We start from the raw sequence: 18,710 nt of genomic DNA, 5'->3' as shown, positions 1-18,710 counted from the left end.
GAAAAGCTGTAACTGATGACTATGTCAATCCTACCTCCTCTCAACATAAGTCACCAAAGCCCTCCCATGCAATGAAAGCTAAAATCTGGCTCCTCTGAGTTTTTATTTTCCCCAACTACATTTCACTTCCCAGTCTCAGTGCTCCAGCAGTTAGCACTTTCTCACTCTTTTTTTTTTTGATGACAGTGTTAATGGCAAATCCTGGAACTTCTTTACAAAATGAACAAAAGTATCCATAACCAGTAATGTTTACTTTTCATAAACAAAACAGCCACCCATGAAAAGGACTTTAAAAAGCTTTACAGTGTGCATGTGTAGAATCATAGATTTAAAGCATGACACTAATTTTGTTTGGTCGCTGGGGTTTTTTTTAATCTCTCATTTCAAAATTCCTTTGAAGTCTGTTTTTGAGATGAATTATATAAAAACACCCAACTGAAGCAATTAGGAAAGTCTCTTTTCACATCTAACTCCAGAGTTTTTTAACCTCAACATTTGTCTTCCCATTGAGGAAAAAAAAACAACTGACAACAAAACAAACAAACCCAACACCCAAACAAACAACAACAAAACCACAACTTCTTGTGCACTTCTCCCCTCTTCAAAACTCAGGCAAAGTGATCTGAACAAGAAATGCTCAGGTCTCAATGGTATGTCTTTAAAGCCACCAAGGACAATGTGAACAACAGGAAAAGGCAACCTTGAGAGAAATTAAACTTAAATGTATGTTACGGTGACTTTCATATATTACCTGTGGCTGTTCTTCCTCTCTCTCCTCCACAGACACATGCATGCACAAATGTAAGCTAGACACCAACTCTCCTCAAGATTAAATGTTTGGAGAGATTACTTTACTGTAGGCCAATTTGCTATGGTCTGCAAGTTAAAAAGCATAGCCCCGTGAATTACAAATGTCAGATAAACACTAATTAATACTGTCCTACCAAGTGTCATTTCATTTTGCTCAGTAGGTAGCATTACCAGTTCATAGATATCCTCTTCTGGCTTTGGTACATAAAATTGGATCTGGTTTTCAATCAGGAATTTAAGACGCAGGTAGTGAGCAGAGTAATCCAGCTGGTGTGTCTGCAAGAAATGGAGAACAGGCTTTAGAAGAGAAAAGCAATGGCTCACATCATCTATACTTAGAGAAGAGCCTGACACTCAGGAAGGAAAATACCACATGCTGTCTTTCACAAAAGGCCCATGATCTCGTAACCTGAACAAAAACTTGTACCTCATCTTGTTTCCCAGGAATAAGTGTTCATTTAATCACTGTCCAGGGTGTGAAGTGCAATGCTGGTACCCTAAGCATTCCACTAGTCTCTTTGGCTCTGCTTATCTGGCAGTTCCACTCCCATGCTATTGCAGAAATAAGTAAACACTAATATTGCAGAAGACTCAGAGCATACCTTTGTATACAAAGAGCATTTAAAATTGCAAGGAGGACAATAAATGCTCTGCTAACAGAAAAATATGTAACTGGAGAGTTTTGGGGTTTGGGTTTTTTAGCATCTTCATAATTAACTAAGTATGATGTGGTATATAAATAAATCTGTATGTCCTCTAAATTCAAAACAGCTTGGGATACGCAGACTTTGTAAGGCTAAAAGAAGCCAAGAGCTGCATCCTGGATTACATCCCAGTGGAAACAGGTCACATCATTTTAATGAATTAGTTATAATTAGCTGAGGATGCGGCATTTGGTCTGGGAGATGTTAATGACCTTTTCTCAGCAGGATTAATAAGCTTGATTTAAGCAGAGGTTAATGCAGTGTGTAATCAAAACACATTAGAATTATGATAAACACAAAGGATGTCATTCAGAAGTTATTTTCAAAACTTCATAAACTGTTGACTAAAGCTGGTTAAAAGCCCCAAAGTGATTCACAAATACAGGAGGTAAATTCTCCTCACTGTCAGTTCTGGAATTCTATTATTATATGCTTTTATACACTAGCCTTTTCATTTTATCTGAGCAAATTACCACAATTTCCTAGGTGGCCCTTAAAAACAGTGGCTCATCTAAAAATTCATGCAAGAATGTCATTATTGCCTATTTATTGTGTTTTTTAAAGCCTTGACTATCCAGTTCAAGCCAAGAGGATGATACACCAGCAGTCAGCTGACTGATCACACAGCACAGATGATGAGTAACGTACACTGAGTGACCTGCAGAAAAGATCACACACTGACCTAGCAAACTCTTCAGCAAATACTCAGAGAACAGTAAATGGTTTTGAAAGGCTAGATTAGCCCATGAATAAAAAAAAAGCTATGGATAAGAAGGAAAAAATGAAGCAGATATTGCTACACTCCATGAAGTGCTACGTTCAAATGTGTCCAAGTCAGAGACCAAATTACCCTTATTTGAAATGCAGTATGTGAAATGGAATAACCTCCGTAATCTGGACAAATACCTAGCTAATTAAATAAAGAATTTGAAACCCATCAAGAGACAAAATAAGAAGAGCTGAATGATCCTTGCCCTCTCCCCTTTTTTTTCCCTTTTTGTAAGAATTTTGTATGCTTTAATCATTGTTCACTGTTTTCACTAGTTTCCTCTTTCACATAGGCACATGTACAAATACCCCAGAAATTAAAGGGAAGAAAGAAACTAAAGTAAAGGCTTTAATGATTCAGAAATTATACAGAGGAATCCTAGATGAGTTTCTGGTCACATTAGTTTACTGTCCCTAGACACAAACTGAAGAGTGCCTTGCACACCAATTAAACAAAAACATACAGAGGAGGCATAAATCCATGGACTGCACCACACCCCATGCCTAGAGGGAGGTCTGTGATAAGTCTCTCTGAAAGTCCATTAAATTCTTGAGCCATTTACAGCAAAGCCAGTGGGGGAAAATATTTATGTGGAAAAACCATACTAGCAGAAAAAGAAGCCAGGCAACCTGGCAGCCTCCTCCTGCCATCATGGTGTATCCTCTCATGGTCTTCTGTGCCGAAGCTCTCATGTATGTGTTGCATGAAATGTAGCACCAATGGCCACAGATATCAGCCAGGTCTATGCTGACAAGCTACATGTCAGCTGAAGCCCAGAGCTGGGAAAAAGACTCCAGCCACAGTCAGGTATTCGTGTTACTTCAAACAGTGATTCCCAAAGCCCTCCTCTTGCAGAGCAGACCCAAAGGGATGCTTTCCAGCCTGCCCCAGGCCAGCAGAAAATCACAACCTGTTGCAGAGGGACACTAATATACCCAGTCTGGAGCCTCCAGCCACAGGGCACAGACTAGAAGTTGTCTTAGCCACACTGACAGGGCCTGGAGCCCTGCTCAGCTACCCCTGCTCAGCCACCCCAGGCTCCCATTGGGGTCAGGGGACCCCACTAGCAGAGCTGGGGCACCCCATCACTGCCAGTTCAGAGGCACCCCTTGCCCTGGGGCAGTGGCAGGGTGTGCTCACACCAGCCTGCAACCTGCTCTGCAGGCTGAACCCTGATAGCATCTTAAAAGAGCAGCCTTCCCTTAAGGGGTGGCTTGATCTGCCACCCCAGCAGTCAATGACAGAGCTTCTGCCTTCTTTCATATGAGCACTGCATCAGGTGTGGAGGTGACTGCCGATACCTCCATGTTCACGCTTCTCCTTGCAGGGAGATTTGCTTACCAGAATATCGTGTTTGCTGGTCATTTTAGAGAGCAAGAGAAGCTAAACACAGGATGACCAATGCTGTACTGATGCCTTGAACTACGTCAGAGCACAGCATTGTCTGAAGAGGTCACTAGATAAAGCTCACATATATTTTAAGGCACTTATTTCTTCCAGGAAACATCATCAGCCGAGGCGGATGCCATTCATTCACTACATTGCAATCCCATCCAAGTCAGGCAATGAGAGTGATCATCATTAAAGCTGTGGTGGTGCAGCAGCTAAGCCACACCATTTAGTTAATTAACATTCATATAGCTGCAACAAGGATTTGACTACCTCAAAATTTTACATTAGTTAAACTGTTTCAAATAGGGGTATGATTTTCCAGTGACGTGAAAGGAAAAGGCCCTCTTAAAGTGAACATAGCAAGTTTGCCCTAAAAGCCATAACATTAACCCACTTTTTCTGTTGCTGGTCTAGCTATATCCAGATGTGGAAAGGTGGGAGCAGAAACAAGGCAGCTTTAATGATACTAATATCCTTTCGAGACCACCCAAAATACCCTTTAGCAGTCCAAATAAGCTTCTTGGTTTATTTATTTCTCTCCTAATAACTCTGTCTATGTCTGGACTAAATTAAGCAGCTAACCCAATTTAAAACACAACCCGACAGCTCTTGAAGAAGAATTTATAGCCTGGGGTGTGATCCGATTCAACAGGCTGTGCGTGGTGTAGCGGGTCAGCACACAACCCAAACTATTAATCCATTTCGTCTCCCTTCTAGTGAAGTGAGGGAAAAACATATTCTTTCAGCTTGGTGGGGGAGGCCTTCATTGGCACTGAAATGACAGCACCCTGGAAACATGCTAGCCATCCCACCATATTACTCCAGCTTCACACTTGTGTGTGTGGCCAGAACTTTTTCAGCAGGAAAACACCAGCTCAAAATCAAAGTAAGCCCACAGAGCATCAGGCTTAAGTAACTTCTCAAGAGACTTTGAGCACAGGTCCAGAGACCAGGGGAAATCTGCTTCTTGCCCCTCATGCAGGTCTATTTGAAAGATGTGAATTGTGAGCTGGTGTTTTGTTCACTTCTCACGTTTTATCCAGTTCAGTCAAAAGACTAAATGCCACATAGTCTTCTATGCTTGATTTTTGGTGTTATTCTCTCTATACTGGGTCTGCCTAAGCCCATATACTGTGTGTGTGTGTTTCTACTCAAGTTTAAGACCTAGAGTTATGTAAATGTTAGTAACCGGATGCACACATTCACACTGATCAGTATTATCCATAGGAAACAGTTTAACACACATACAATGTTTAATGTTAAACTGTTTAATGCACTTACTACCTTCCAAGTGATGGTCTGACTTTCCTACATTCCAAGTGATGTTATTAGTTAAATCTTAGGAGAAATCTTTAAGGAACCACTTTAAAATATGCTTTAAACTCTCCTCCCACCAATGTTGAATCAGAAGTGTCACAAAACAGCCTCCAAAATATAACTCGCTGCATAACAAGTAGCAATGTTAGTATAAGAACACATTTTCTATAATGACTTGAGTGCACTTAATGTTCTCCAAAAGAATAATCAAGCTCAGTTTAATAGCACATATAGATTTAACCACATGTACAAACATGAAGAGGGTTACATGAAATGTAATCTTGAAATGTTTACTGTACCAGAACTTGACTGGTTCTCAGATGGCAGATGGCAAACTGATGTGAAATGGTGTGGATCAGATATTAAAGGGGAAAAAATAAGCTGAATTCAAGAGACAGAAGAAAAAGATTGATTATTAAATGCTACAGGAAAGAAGGCATCCATCAGTGTTTTCCAGACTGAAAATTTACAGAAAGGAAAGAAACAGATAGCTCTTTAAAAAAAATACGCACCCACCTCCCCTTCTCCTTATACACCACCACCCACAACAATGAAATAGAGTGAGAGACCAGATTCTCAGCAGGCACCTACTGAAACCAGTGGAGCTACACCAATTTACTCCAGCTAAGGATCTGGCCCACTGAGTTAATCACTCTTACCCAAAGGAAAATATAAATCCTAAAATAAATCATTACTAATTATGTGTCATCCAGCTTCCCTATTACGGCTCTCTCCAGAAATGTCATCTTTTCCTGAATACAATGAAGAGCTTTCACAAGCTGCAGCACTCTTTAATGGTGCACCTTGCAGAGAGACGAGCATGCTGTATAATTATTGGAAACAAATGCCTTTCTCTCACCTTCCCTGTGTTTTGAAGCACATGCAACATGTTCTGAAAGTCCTCAAAGTTAAGCTTTCAATAGTAATAAATGTTTTCTTTCCTTTTGCTGTTGTTGTTGTACAAAAGAGGACTCACTTTTCAGAACAGCACGTGACAGGAGCTGGGACTAGCTTGCAGTCAGCTGGTTAGCAGAAAACATACATTATGTAGCTGCCAGAAGTGAAAGCTTGTATTTAATTTGTCAAACTTTCAACTTTTCTGCTGAAATATAACTCTTTTAATGACCAAATGTCTCCGATACTTCATCTTGCAAAGAAATCCAGGTGGTTTTTCTCCCACCCCCCCCAAACTGCAGATAAAAGCTTTCCTCTCTCTTCCCTCCTGCCACCTACACCTACACAAGGTGAATCTGACTCGGCAGTGCAGACGGCAAACACAGGCATCTTCTCCTACTCCTGGAGCTGCTGTTTTCTCCATGTATTTCTACCCCGCGCCAGCCAGAAGGGAGGAGGAAGCAGCATGGGGACAGGAAGGAGGAACAGTACCTGGAAACAGGACAACTTGGCACCTGGGAAAGGGTGAGATCACCCTGCCTGCCTGGCAGAGGAGGGAGCAGGCATGGGAGAGCTTGGCAGAGGTGTGGGAACCAGGGTGGTCAGGCAAGGAGAGGGCAACTGCACTACCATGCTCTGGGGTGGTCAATGAAAGGAAGCAGGCTAAGGGCCAGGATGCTGGGGAGCAGGAGAAGGGTCCTGCCCACAGCTTGGTCTCCAGGGGAGAGGAAGTGGGTGGGTGGCAGCAAAGACAGGGTGTAAAAGCACAGCAGCCAGAGTGAAAAAGGCAAAAACTAGTCTGCCTTCCTCTCCCTAGAGCCATGCCAAGATTAGTCCAGCTGTAGGATTTTTTTCTTGTGTGGTGCTAGAATGAAAATTTCAGTGTAACTCATGTTTTTCATCTAACATACAACTGATTTTCCAACATGGTGCAGTCTCAGCACTGGCATATGAGAAGATCACTGAAGATCACTGAGTTTCAACTGAAAGGGCTCAGGGGTGTAGACACTTCATATGGCTCCAGGGCATGCTCACAGTCTTTACCTTGCAAATCATTTCCAGCACATCTCGTGTGGTATCCCCAGGACGGATGACTGTCAGAACAGGCTGGTTGTTCGGCAGGCAAAACCAAGACGGCGTGAAATACTCATGAACCCATATATCACAATCGGGATTGTGCTGGTGGACACTGCTCAGTGCCACTTCTTTTTCTCTCTAAACAGACAAAATCCATTATGACTCTACTAGCCAAATACAATCTCCGTTTTCATGAGTAACAAGTGTAAGGAACATTATATGCTGTATCAAAAAAGGCCCTCTTATGAAGAAGACATTTTATTCTTAAGCCTAGACTGAAGGCTTGTCTGGGCAGGAAACTTTGCAGCTTTACCCGAGCAGTATAAAGTGTGCCTTCTCATGCCACCCACACAGCTACAGTGGTTTAATGTGCTTTTCCTGGGATTTCACCCTATGGCTGTTGAGAACTAGGAATGCAACAAAAAATAATAGTAACAAAAAGAGATTTAAAATTAAAACTTCAATGCACTGTGTTTCTGGGTAAACCAATCCAAAGCCAACAAAACTGTTGTAGATACTACAGTTCCTGTATCTATAAAAGGCAAAATAGCAAATCTTAGTATTTCTTCTGAGTTTACTGCCTTTTACACAGCCAAGGTCCATATCAAGCTATAAATCCCCAAGAAGTGATGGAACTGCAGAATCTCCATTTGCTGCAAGTGGGCTCACGCAGCTAAACCCCTATTCACTACATGAAAAATGTGCCTCTTAGCACTGTCTTAACGCTGTTTTATAGCTGACTTTTCTTTGGGAAAAGCAAAAACAGTTGCAATTGTAGCTGCAAAAGCAGAAGTGCACAAGAAGAAAACAGAAAGCTTCACTTCATAGTTGTGCCAATCCTTGATTATGAAAGCCCCATATGGTCACCACAAGGAGCCATTTTCCAGAATCAATGAGTCCAGGTCCTCCAGCATTTCCCTGGCGTGCAGGGCTAACACCCCTCTGAGTCTGGCACCTCCAGCTGCAATGCCACACAGTGAGTCCTTTTGGGCATGGGCAACCAGCTCAAACCTTCCCAGAGTGGCTACAAGCACTACAGCAGGTAAGGCTTGTAAGGTCCCCTCCTCTCCCAGAGGCTCTGCATCCCTTCTTACATCCCAGAGTCAATGCTGCATTTAGGCTGGCTGTAAATGGGGGTGAGGGAGACAGCTGGAGAGCTGGTGTTTTACCTTGCCATCCGGGACTGTATCGTCAAAGATGCCTTCAAGGGATTTCTTTACTGAATCAACTCCTTCACCGAACACCTGGGGAACAACAGAGAGACTCTGCTTTAAAACATGAAACCTGAACATCTGCACCATCTGCAGCACACGCTAAGGGAAGAACACGGAATCTAACATCTAGCATGAAAATCAAAACACAGAAGAGAAAAATATCAGCTTGTTAAAAGGGAAAGATGGTGAAGGATAAGCTGGTGATGGGGCACCATGCTGAAAGAGTGCAGGCCAGCTCTGCTTAGTGGTCTGTCACTGACTTACTTGGTGGAGCAGGACAAACTTTATCTCCTTTTGTGCTCAGTTTCTCCACTTATAATGTGGGGGAAATGAGCGCTTTACCTCTGCTAAGGCTGAGAAATCAGAAAAAGGGCTCCACTTCTGGCTGGTTTTGTAATAAATCAGCTTCTAAAATGTCCTCAGCAAACATTTAAGTACAGCAAGTCAGCATAACCCTTCTCTAATGAAATAAGAGTTGGTAACCCAGCAGAAGCCAGAGCCAAAATCAATAGGACTCCATGCAGGAGGAACGACAAGATGGGAATATTTACAGGATCCACCCCAACTCAGCACAGGACTGCATCAGACAGGCCAAGAGGCCTGTTACTGCTGCAGAGGTTATAATTAAAAATGATGAAGATTTATAGCTCCACATCAGGACAGCTTTATGAACAAGTTGCTGGGTTTGGCTGTTAACTGTTCTGTACCTAACATGAAGCAGGAACTTTGCAGGATGGGAGAAGGATGCTGCTGTTCAGGGATTTACAGTTTACTGCTTCAACTTGGCAACACTTTGCATGCTACTACACATGAGCAGGGAAAATAGGTTCAGGCACTACATTTATACATTTTGCTACTTTCTCAAAACTTTACTTTGACTCTCTCCAGTATGACTTTTCCTTAACCTGGAACAAAATCCCTTTTGATGCCTGTGCTTATTGAGTGAGGATGACAGGGGTGGGGGAAGAGGAAGGAAGTGAAAAGAATGCATTTATCCCCACTGAAAGAAAAAAAGATTGAGTTCAGGGAAAAAGAAAACAGGTCTGAGGACACAGTGTGGGCGGGATCTTAGGTCAGGACAAGAACTGAGCTTGATTTGGGGAAAGTAAGTACAAAGCAACAGGGATACCACAGAACCAGCGCAAAGAATTAGGAATGTGCTCACAGAGGCATCTGTTGCTTCCCAGCAAAACCCTCAGCTTTTGATCAGCCACTAAATACTAGGTGAACTTTTACTGTCTCACTAGAAACAAACTGAACAATTTTGCAGCATTCATCCTCTGCTAAACAAAACAAACACCCACTGCTCCTCTAACAGAAGTAACTAAAAAATCACAAGGCACAGAACAACATGTGTCCCAGTCTTTCTCCCCTCAAAAAGTGAAAGAAGAGAAAGAAAATAAAAGCCTACATTTCCTGCAATTAGATGAGGTATGGCTCTCAAAAGCTGAAAGCTATAATTAGGGATGTTTGGAGAGAATAACAAGGAAGCATCTTCCCACCACACTGAAACACATTTTCTAGAGAAATATCTGGGCACGACTGGGTGGAAACATTTCAGCTTTTGCTCTTTTCAAAAATCTGAAGCAAAACAGGGACTGTCCCAACTAAATGCAAAGCTTTTGGTCACTTCAGGAAGTTTTCCCCAAACTCCGCTATATGTATGGTTGTATTCTACAAGCTCATCATTTTAAACAAAAACTTATGCACTTTTTTCTTTGCTTCCAAAGTTGCATCTGTTTTACACTACTGCTTTGTTGTTTCTGGGTTTAGGGAAAGTACCTGAGAAAAAGAAGTGGTGGAAATGCAGCAACAGTAGAAATGCAACCAATTCAGCCAAAGAAGATGTGAACACCCAACCTTTGATGGGAGGTGCTGTATACCTATCTGTAACTACAGTCGCTGATTTTTGAAGAGGATGTGAAATGAGATGACTATACATCGTGAAAGATTAAACAAGCAAGGTTAAGGTTGGATATATAAGTGCTTGATGCAAGTGACTCTGCATAAGCTGCATTCTGCATGGTATCAAATAAGCCTTGAAAAATCCAGTATCACAGACTTCCATGCACTTACCTGATTAATGCTTGGCCTCCCTTGCTTTTTCTTTGAGGTAGTATCCAGCCCCCAAAGAGAAGAAAACCTGCTTCTTCGTTTACTGGCAGACCTGGACATGGCCTGTGTCCTTCTCCTCACTCCAGCCTCCCCTGTGCGAGCCGCCACCTGTCAATGCCACATGGTTTTAGAATCAAAGGTTGCAGCATCCCATCGCACCATGGCTTACATAACCTAACAAACAGTGGAATCTGGCTTGGAAAATAAAAGGCAGATACTATGGCAGCAATGTGTACTCACAACAGGGACAATGGTGATGCTGCCAGGCTACTTCCTTCTCACTGCAATTTAGCTCACTTCCTCCAACTTCAAACACCAAAAATTAAAACACACAATACCACCCTTCCAACCCCATTTTCTGGCATTTAATCTGAGATATTTTGAAGCATCACAAAGCAAAGCCTCAGCACCAGTAAGGAGTTTGGGGCTTGGTTTTTGTTTTATTTTTCTTTTTCTTTCTTAACTTATTTTTAAAGCTGGACACATGAAACCTGAGACTTCCACATTTATCTATTGCTTCTGAAAAGCCTGGTCTTTCTTTTTGCTCTTTCCTGTGGAAGCACTCTGAGCATCCAGGAACTGACTCATAACTGCTACAAGGCAAGATAAAGGCTTGCAAATAGATCAAGGTATTTAAAATCTGTACTTCCTTAAAGATAGCAACATTTGAAGGGGTGAGCAAAGCACAGGAAGGAAAAAAGTGAGCTGAAATGACCTGTTTGATTAGAGCAATGTTAACTGCTTGGGTACTTAAAAAATGGCCTGTGGCAACCCCTTTGGAGGGAAAAGATATTTGCCTTTACTAAGACCAAACATATGGGGAGTGTTTTCCAAGTGAGGAAGCTCTTGTAAAAATTAGTGCGACATTAGTCAGAGGTGAGGTGTTTAGGCCAAAGTTTAAGCAGATTTCTCATGTGGAGTTGGCCTCAGGAGAGTGAACTCCTCTGTTGCGAGAAAGGCAGCGGTAGGAGGTGGCAGGTATGAACGGGAGTGCAAGGCAAAGCTAGACAGACGGACAGACCGACCCACCCTGCCGACTTGGCCATATGCTTCCTGGAACACCTTTGTACTGGATTCCCACAGCCGAAACTAGCAAAATGTGACTGTCATTTGGCAACCCCAGCGGGAACACCCAAATCTCTGAGTGATGCCCTAAGCTACAGAGCTGAGAAACTGGTTGTTTGGGTGCAGCAGACACAAAAGCCCATATAAAGACAAGATGAACAGAAGGCTGGTTTGTGTACCCAGAGAAACAGCGCTGTATGAGTAATGGTGATTCTACTTAGGGACCATGGAGAAATCAAGCAAAAGGAGAACTTAAACACTACTGCAAGTGTCTCAGTTTCCATAGCCTGGACTTGTGAGATATTTCTTAGCTGTACCTGGGACGTTTGTGCAGAGGCAGTTGAGAGACTTTGCATATCTCCTGACTAATGTACTGGCAAACACCTTCGTGCAAGCTAGGGGTGCCACACTTTACCATGCAGCACCCAGCTCAAGCCTGAGACTCACTGCACCATCTCCACGTGATTGAGGGCAAAGGAGGACATAAGAGTTTGCTTAAAAAAGAAGAAAGCACGTGTCTTTTCCAACACAACATATTCAAAACATATTTTTTTTCACTTGGCTCTCAAGAGACACCAGCATGAAGAGGCAGACTGTTTTTCAAACTAATGCTCAGTGCTTTGCTAGATACAAAAAAATAAGCATAAATGCAAATTACAGCCCGTCACTTAAAAAAATACATAAATCCACCAGCAATTATCAGGATGATGAAGCTAATCTTTTCATATATGAAAGAATAAAAACACCCGTGTCTGAATTACAGCTCTTGATTCATTTGAAGCGTACAGCTGACATCCACAAGACAAGAAGTGAAGCTCAGCTGTTTCTGTGAAGTTCCAGGAGTCCAAGCTGAAACTACAGGAACTTGATTTAAATTTATTAAAAAACCACCACTTTGCCATACATTTCCCTGTATTTTTAAGAGCTAGGTAGTTATTTTAATTTAAACAATCAATTGAAGCATTATTTTTCATGCAGCAAGTAGCAGAGAAGAATGGTTCCCCTCCCTTGTGGAGCATCAGGTATTGATCACTGGAGACCGAATATCAGACTAATTGGTAAGTAGTTTTATCCATATGGTAGAAAACAAGCCATGCTCAAAAAGGTCTAAGCCAACACGTGCTGAGGGTCTCAGAAAGACTCACATTGACTTGACAGGACTTTTGGATCAAGCCCAGGTACACAAACATTAGAGATGAACCTGCCCTTGTAAGAGGAAGATCTGTTTATAGAGAGCATGCTCAGAGTGCAGATTTAGAAATTCAAAATCACATGTTTAGGAGTAACATGGTTCTTCTACTTCCGTAAGGCCATAGATTGCAAGCATCTGCTTTTTAATCTATACCCAGGACACACACCCCTTTCAGGAAGTACAATATTTTGCACACTAAGGTAAGGGCTCACCCTCCAGGCACAGACTGCTGTTTGTCGACGTGATCTCTGCATTGGACACGTGAAGTGATCTGCAGGTTGGCAAATCCAACCCCTGGCCTCTGTTCAGACTTACCAGTGCATGAAACGATGAGACTGAAAAGATTCCAAGACGGCCCATTGCAACTTTCGTTGGACGGCTGGCAAAAGCAAGCAACCTTTTAGGGTTTGGGAGCTCCCCTCCTTGGAGACTAGCCAAGTAACAGCGGTACCGAAATAGGTCCATCTGGAACTGTTCAAGGTTTTGTTCCCAAACGAAGATCTGTGCACAGTGAAGATTGAGGAGCAAGATGCATGGGAAGAGAAGAGGAAAGGAGGAAAAATAAGGTGGTAAATACCTTGACAAAATTCTACTGTTCCCAGTAACACACCTTTTTCATCAATGCTCAAAAAAAACTTGATTCCCTTTTTTCCCATTCTCCCTTAACCTCCCAAGCCCCCAAAGTATACAAATAATTAAACAGTTTTCATTAGATGGAAACCAACTTTTTTATGTTCATATCAGAAGTCTTCTCCTGGGACAAGTGCTCCTTTGATACAATGCTAATTAATAGGATTCAAATTCTATTTTTCATTTTTGAATTCCAGGATTCTTTTCTAAGCAGTATCTCACAAGGTTTCTTACACGAATCAAGGGCATCTGAGAAAGCAGAAGACCAAACACCACCGAATTCCACATACAGAGCACCCCAAATCAGCAGCTGCAGCAGTAATGTTGCTGTAAGCATCAGTGGAGTGTGCCATACTTGGAAAAGTGTAGTACACTGGGGATAATTAATCTTATCAGCGGAAGAGCACTATAATCAGCCTCTGTAAGGATTTCTTTAAATAATTCAAATTGCCGACAGGAAACAGTTTCAAAGCATTTAGAAAAACTCAGTTACATAAAGACGGAGACTGCTCTGCCCTCTCACTGTGAGTGACAGCCTTTGAGTTGGAGCCCTTTCAACAGAGGCAAGCATCTCTCCCCTCCCTTCCCCCTTCTCATGGGCTTCTAGGGTGTACAAACTCCCTTTAGCTTGGCGCGTCAAGGTCCCAGCCTCTCCCTATGCTTTGCATTACAGGCGTGCTTGGCAGCCGTGGTAAAAGAGCTACAAACTAATGAAGCAGGAGCCATATGCTAGTTTCCTAAAATAAGGTGCCACTGCGGCAGCAGGAAAGACATCTGCTCCAGGCTCTCTGCTTCTGAAACACAACCACGTTGCCCACTTGAAGTTAGAAGGAGTGGTCCTGAGGCTGCAGCCATGATGGTCAAGGCAGGCCCCTGTAACAAGGGATAGCTTCTTCATCCCATCTGCCAGTGGAAGAACCAGCCTCTTGCATGCTTAGGACAACAGCAGCAGCAGCAGCACGTGTCAGTCTATGATGAGCTCTTCCCTAAGGCATCCTGCTGCCATGGCCAGGCTGCCTCTTTGCTCCTCTAAAGCCCTCACTCAACCTTCCAGTGGCTAGCTAAATCCCTTGTGTGGAGCCAGGAGAAGACAGGCTATGCTGTACCTTAGCACACATCATTTGGAGAAACAATGCAATCAGAGCAGCTGGCACAGCTCTGCTGCCAACACACATCCCACCTGCTCTGGAGAGCTCTGTCAGCACACACACATGGCACAGGGATGCATACAGAGGCAACACTAATCTGGAGAGAGCCTTAAATATTTGCTAGGGGCTTATTTCACATAAGCAAGTGAGATTACTTGATCCAGTATGGTCTTCTTCTTCTTGGAGTCCGTTACTGAGGACAGCTGCATTTCACCCATTTTCTTCATCTTCTCATCCATATCAATCTTCTGCTCCAGCTTTTTAATCTCTGTTTTCAGGAGTTTGACAGTGTCCTCTTTGTGATGCTGCCTTGCCACTGCGGTTGCACAGGCTGAATGGATTGCCGTGATCCAGTTCTCCAGTTCAGTCTGGCTAGAGGTCTGAAGAGAGGGAAAGAGAGGGAAAAAGAGGGAAAGGATGTCAGGATCCTCTTTAAAATTGACTGGAGATTAACAAATGCAATTCCAAGGAATTTCCTTTCCCTTTGATCTTAAGATTCGAAGCCTTAAATCCACTTACAAGAGAAGTAATAAAACCCCCATCATTTTTAAGCAGGTCATTTTTAACTCAGCATTAGGCATTCAGCACTTGGAATTACACCTATATCTGTGCTTTGCAGCTGTACAGTGTTTCCCAGCAAGGTCTCAAGAATTACCTTCCTTGCACAATGCAATACTGCCATAATTTGTAGCTCAATATTTAATGACGTTTTCTATACTCCCAGTTCCTTAAGGCAGGGAACGTATTGTGCTCTTGACATGGAGAGCATTTTGGCATTCAACACCTAGTAATAAATAAACGGCATAAAATGTGACCATGATACCTATAAGTAGCTTTATTATGATGCATAGACAAACAAGATTTCCACTTCTGAGGGTCTCAAAGCACTCTGAAGAAAATCCTGTTGTCATTAAAGGCAAGCTCATCATAATTTTCATGGCTCTAGTACTGGCCCTCCACATGCAGGTGTGTTACAGTTCAGGAAAAGGCAACACTTCCCCTTACTGGAAGAGTTGAAGGCCAGACTGGATGAGGCTTTGAGCTACAAATATCCCTGCCAATGGCAAGAGGGTTGGAATAAGGTAATCTTTAAAGTCCCTTCCAACCCAAACCATTCTGTGATTCTACAGTTCTGTGATTCTATAAGGTATTAGGCTGGGCCATGAGACACCAGCACATTTTTCTGGAAGAACACTATTCTAATTAGAGGCTTTTGACCCAGAAAGAAAACTATTTCAAAGTGTTCCTTTTCCAGACTTTCAAAATGAAAAGTAATCTTATTAGATGTCTTACTAGACTTCACTCCTTTTTACAATAGATTGTAAAACAAGATTTACAGCCAACTCACGGTTGCAGCAGACTTTGTCTGTCAGTCTTTAGCAGCAATCACACTGATATTTGGCTTGTGACTGAAAAAGTAGCAAAGTGCTAAACCACCTTGTTCTAATTAAATTTTCTGATGATACCTGTTCTATTAATAGACAAGCACAGTATGACTTCTCCAGTTGCTAGCACAGCTGAAGAAGGTCATCCCCACTGCTCTCCTGACGGTCACAACAGCAAAGGACATAACTCACTGAAGCCACAGAGAGATTCCCACAGCTCCCCAACTGTGCAAGTCACGTATGCACAGGCTGGACTTCAGGCTTATGCTCCCAAAACTCCCGTGGTACTGAAGCAGGTGAAACACACATGTCCCAGAATGACATTGCTTTCCTTAGCTCAGGTTAGAAGTCCTAAACAGCAGACAGGGTCTGCAGTGGAAAGGCTAATCTCTTACTACCAATTTTCTTATCTTCAGCTGGCACTGTGCAAAGTATATCACTTTAATTGGTCAGGATCCCTGCCCAAGTAATAATATTAACAAGCTCTCATTAATAGACAGAGGCCTACAGTGTCTTACAGCCACTGATGAAGGTATATTGAGCCCCCCCACACCCTTGCTGAGGAATTACTGCTGAAAACAGAAACTACTTGCAGAACGGGAGACACTTTGCCTAAAGTCAGGTGGTGAAACCTAGTCCCCAGTAGAGAGTAGCACTAGACTTATAATAAGAGGGCATGTTTCATTAATTCCTAGTAAAAACAGCAAGAGGTAAGGCTTTTATCTTATTCAGTTTTAGAATATTATCAGTACACCATTGGACTTCATTTTCTTTTTCGTCTCCTGGAGAGAGGAAAAAAGGTATCTGGAATAGATTTTAGGGCTGAAGACTCTTTTGGTAAATGAGTAGGCAAGGGAATCACTCCACTTCTCCACAGAAAGGATCATGTAAACAAGCTGCAAACACCTGACAGATAAGTACGTAGTGTCACAAGTTGCTGTGAGCTCCTAGAAAATACATGTGACGTGCAAGTAATGGATTCGTGTAGGCATGATAAGAACTGACTGAGCAAGAAACCATTGTGTAGGACGTATGTGATGTCTCTAGGTGCAATGCAGTGGGAAGGCTTGTTACAAGATACCCAGTATCTGTACTCATTACAATGCAACCCTATTTTTCTCCCTAAGTACACAGTCTCTACAAGAGAGGAATAGTCTTCTTCAGGTCTGTGGTTTCTTCTCATCAAACCTCTACTACAGCACTGTGTTATGTGTGCACGGATGTGTATGACATGAACACTTAAGTAACACAACTGAGCAGCCATACACGAGTGTCAGCTGCTCTGAGTGCAGAGAGCAAGCCCTACAGCACAGTCACTTGCACATTATTTCCACCACTGCAGCTGGTCTCCTTCCCTTCTCCCCAGACTCATCCCTTATTTCTCTTTTGCTTCACTAGCAATGCATGGGTTCTGTGGCTGAAGGGACACATCAACAAAAAATTTCTGCAAGACAATATAAATGATGTTTTTTCATTTGAAAAGGCTCATTTTTGCTTTTCCCAAAAAATCTATATGCAAATCTAGCCACAGCATAATGACACAGAGCTTTTAATGAATATGGCCCTATGTTGCCACAAAAGAAATGTACTGAATGTGACCTTTTCAGTATTAAACATCCACTGGCATTAATTTTATGAGAATGAAGGCTTTCCCTTAGAAAACTGCATGGAAAAGATTTTACAGCTCATATCAGTAGGTATCAAGAGGAGGTGGTGCTCCACAATCTTTCAAGCACATGCTGAGACTACAGGCACCACACTTACCTCCTGGATGAAGCTCACCAGGTGGCAAAATACATGTACCCTGTCAAGCAAAGGCATGGAGTAGAAAAGGGCAGTCCAATATTACACATGAGATGAGGAAAAATCAGACTGAGGTGGCAGAGCAGCTAGTCCACAAAAAAATATCTTTTTTTTCAGTATGCAAATAGATGCTCAGTTTCCTCATGATGAGACCCAGACCACTTCCTTCCAGTCAGTAAGGCTTTTTTGTTTTGCACTGGTTCGAGAATCTAGTCCCATTCTAGTGGAATGCCAACCTAAAAATCACTTAGGGAAGCAGCAGTTACTAAAATACAGAAATCTTTTTCAGTGAAACACATCAACTAATGTATGGTCTTTGATATAAGTACCCTGTGAAATTCAGACATTTCTATTTTCTGATTAATAAAACTAAACATGCAGTCATGTTCAGTTTCCAGTCTCCTCTCTGGCTACAGAAAAATGTTGATGGAGGCCTGTATGAACAATGGGCAACTGGATTCTCCAGCACCACTGGGAGAGCACCTGGAGGCCCAACTACCCCTTGCACTTCAAACTCACATTTTTCACAGGGATGTAAGAATTTTTCTTACTTCTTACTTTGTTCCAACCATCTACGCAAAGAGGGTCTGGTCAGTCAATAAAATCAGCAGACCTGACAGTGATTCACATGTGGTAATGGGTCTCTTGAGTGGCATTTACTGAATATATCATGTCCTTACTCTAGCGCTGTCAGAGGAAAATCCCAAACCTACTGGAGTCAGTAGGATTTTCCCATTGATTTCAACCACAGCTAAGATGTCCTCCTTAGTCAGAGACAGTAAAAACGAACAACTTTGTCAAACCCTTGAACTGGACCAACCTGAAAGAGGAAAGCGTCCCCAAGGGAGTTACTGAGACAGAAGACAAAGTCCTTCTTGGGGTGTTCAGGCACTGCTTGCACTATGCTGTTTTCCACCCAGACAGCATGCTTTGGGATGCTGTTGTGGTCAATGCCGGATCTGCCATCAGTCTCATAAAAAAACAACGTGCATCCTAAAAGAGATGATTGTATATTAGCAAGCAATACATTTAAAACACCAACAGCCACCCTGCATCTCTTCAGCACTGGTACTTGGGACTATAAATCATCCATAAAACTGCCACAGGGATGAGGGAGAATTTGCCGAGGCCATTTAAATGTTCAGCCCCACAGCAGAAAGCACCAGCAAAAGCCCAGATTTTAGCCGGACAAGGT

The 18,710-nt window shown here is 42.5% G+C and overlaps 1 protein-coding gene across 8 annotated transcripts in view; it reads right to left on the bottom strand.

Annotated features, from left to right (window-relative positions):
• Positions 1–18,710, bottom strand: part of TIAM1 (TIAM Rac1 associated GEF 1) — a 154,868-nt gene that overhangs the window by 46,949 nt on the left and 89,209 nt on the right. For all 8 annotated transcript variants that reach the window (XM_031051470.2, XM_031051469.2, XM_031051466.2 and 5 more), the window contains 7 exons: positions 18,336–18,508; positions 14,483–14,707; positions 12,865–13,050; positions 10,254–10,400; positions 8,133–8,207; positions 6,931–7,101; positions 982–1,086 (listed from right to left, as the gene is read on the bottom strand). In XM_031051470.2, coding sequence (XP_030907330.2) covers positions 982–1,086; positions 6,931–7,101; positions 8,133–8,207; positions 10,254–10,400; positions 12,865–13,050; positions 14,483–14,707; positions 18,336–18,508 — 1,082 coding nt within the window. The remainder of the gene's footprint in view (positions 1–981; positions 1,087–6,930; positions 7,102–8,132; positions 8,208–10,253; positions 10,401–12,864; positions 13,051–14,482; positions 14,708–18,335; positions 18,509–18,710) is intronic.

The sequence above is a fragment of the Melopsittacus undulatus genome, chromosome 2 (genome assembly GCF_012275295.1).
Source record: "Melopsittacus undulatus isolate bMelUnd1 chromosome 2, bMelUnd1.mat.Z, whole genome shotgun sequence".
Taxonomy (NCBI): Eukaryota; Metazoa; Chordata; class Aves; order Psittaciformes; family Psittaculidae; genus Melopsittacus; species Melopsittacus undulatus.
This window is presented reverse-complemented; position numbering and strand designations above follow the sequence as displayed.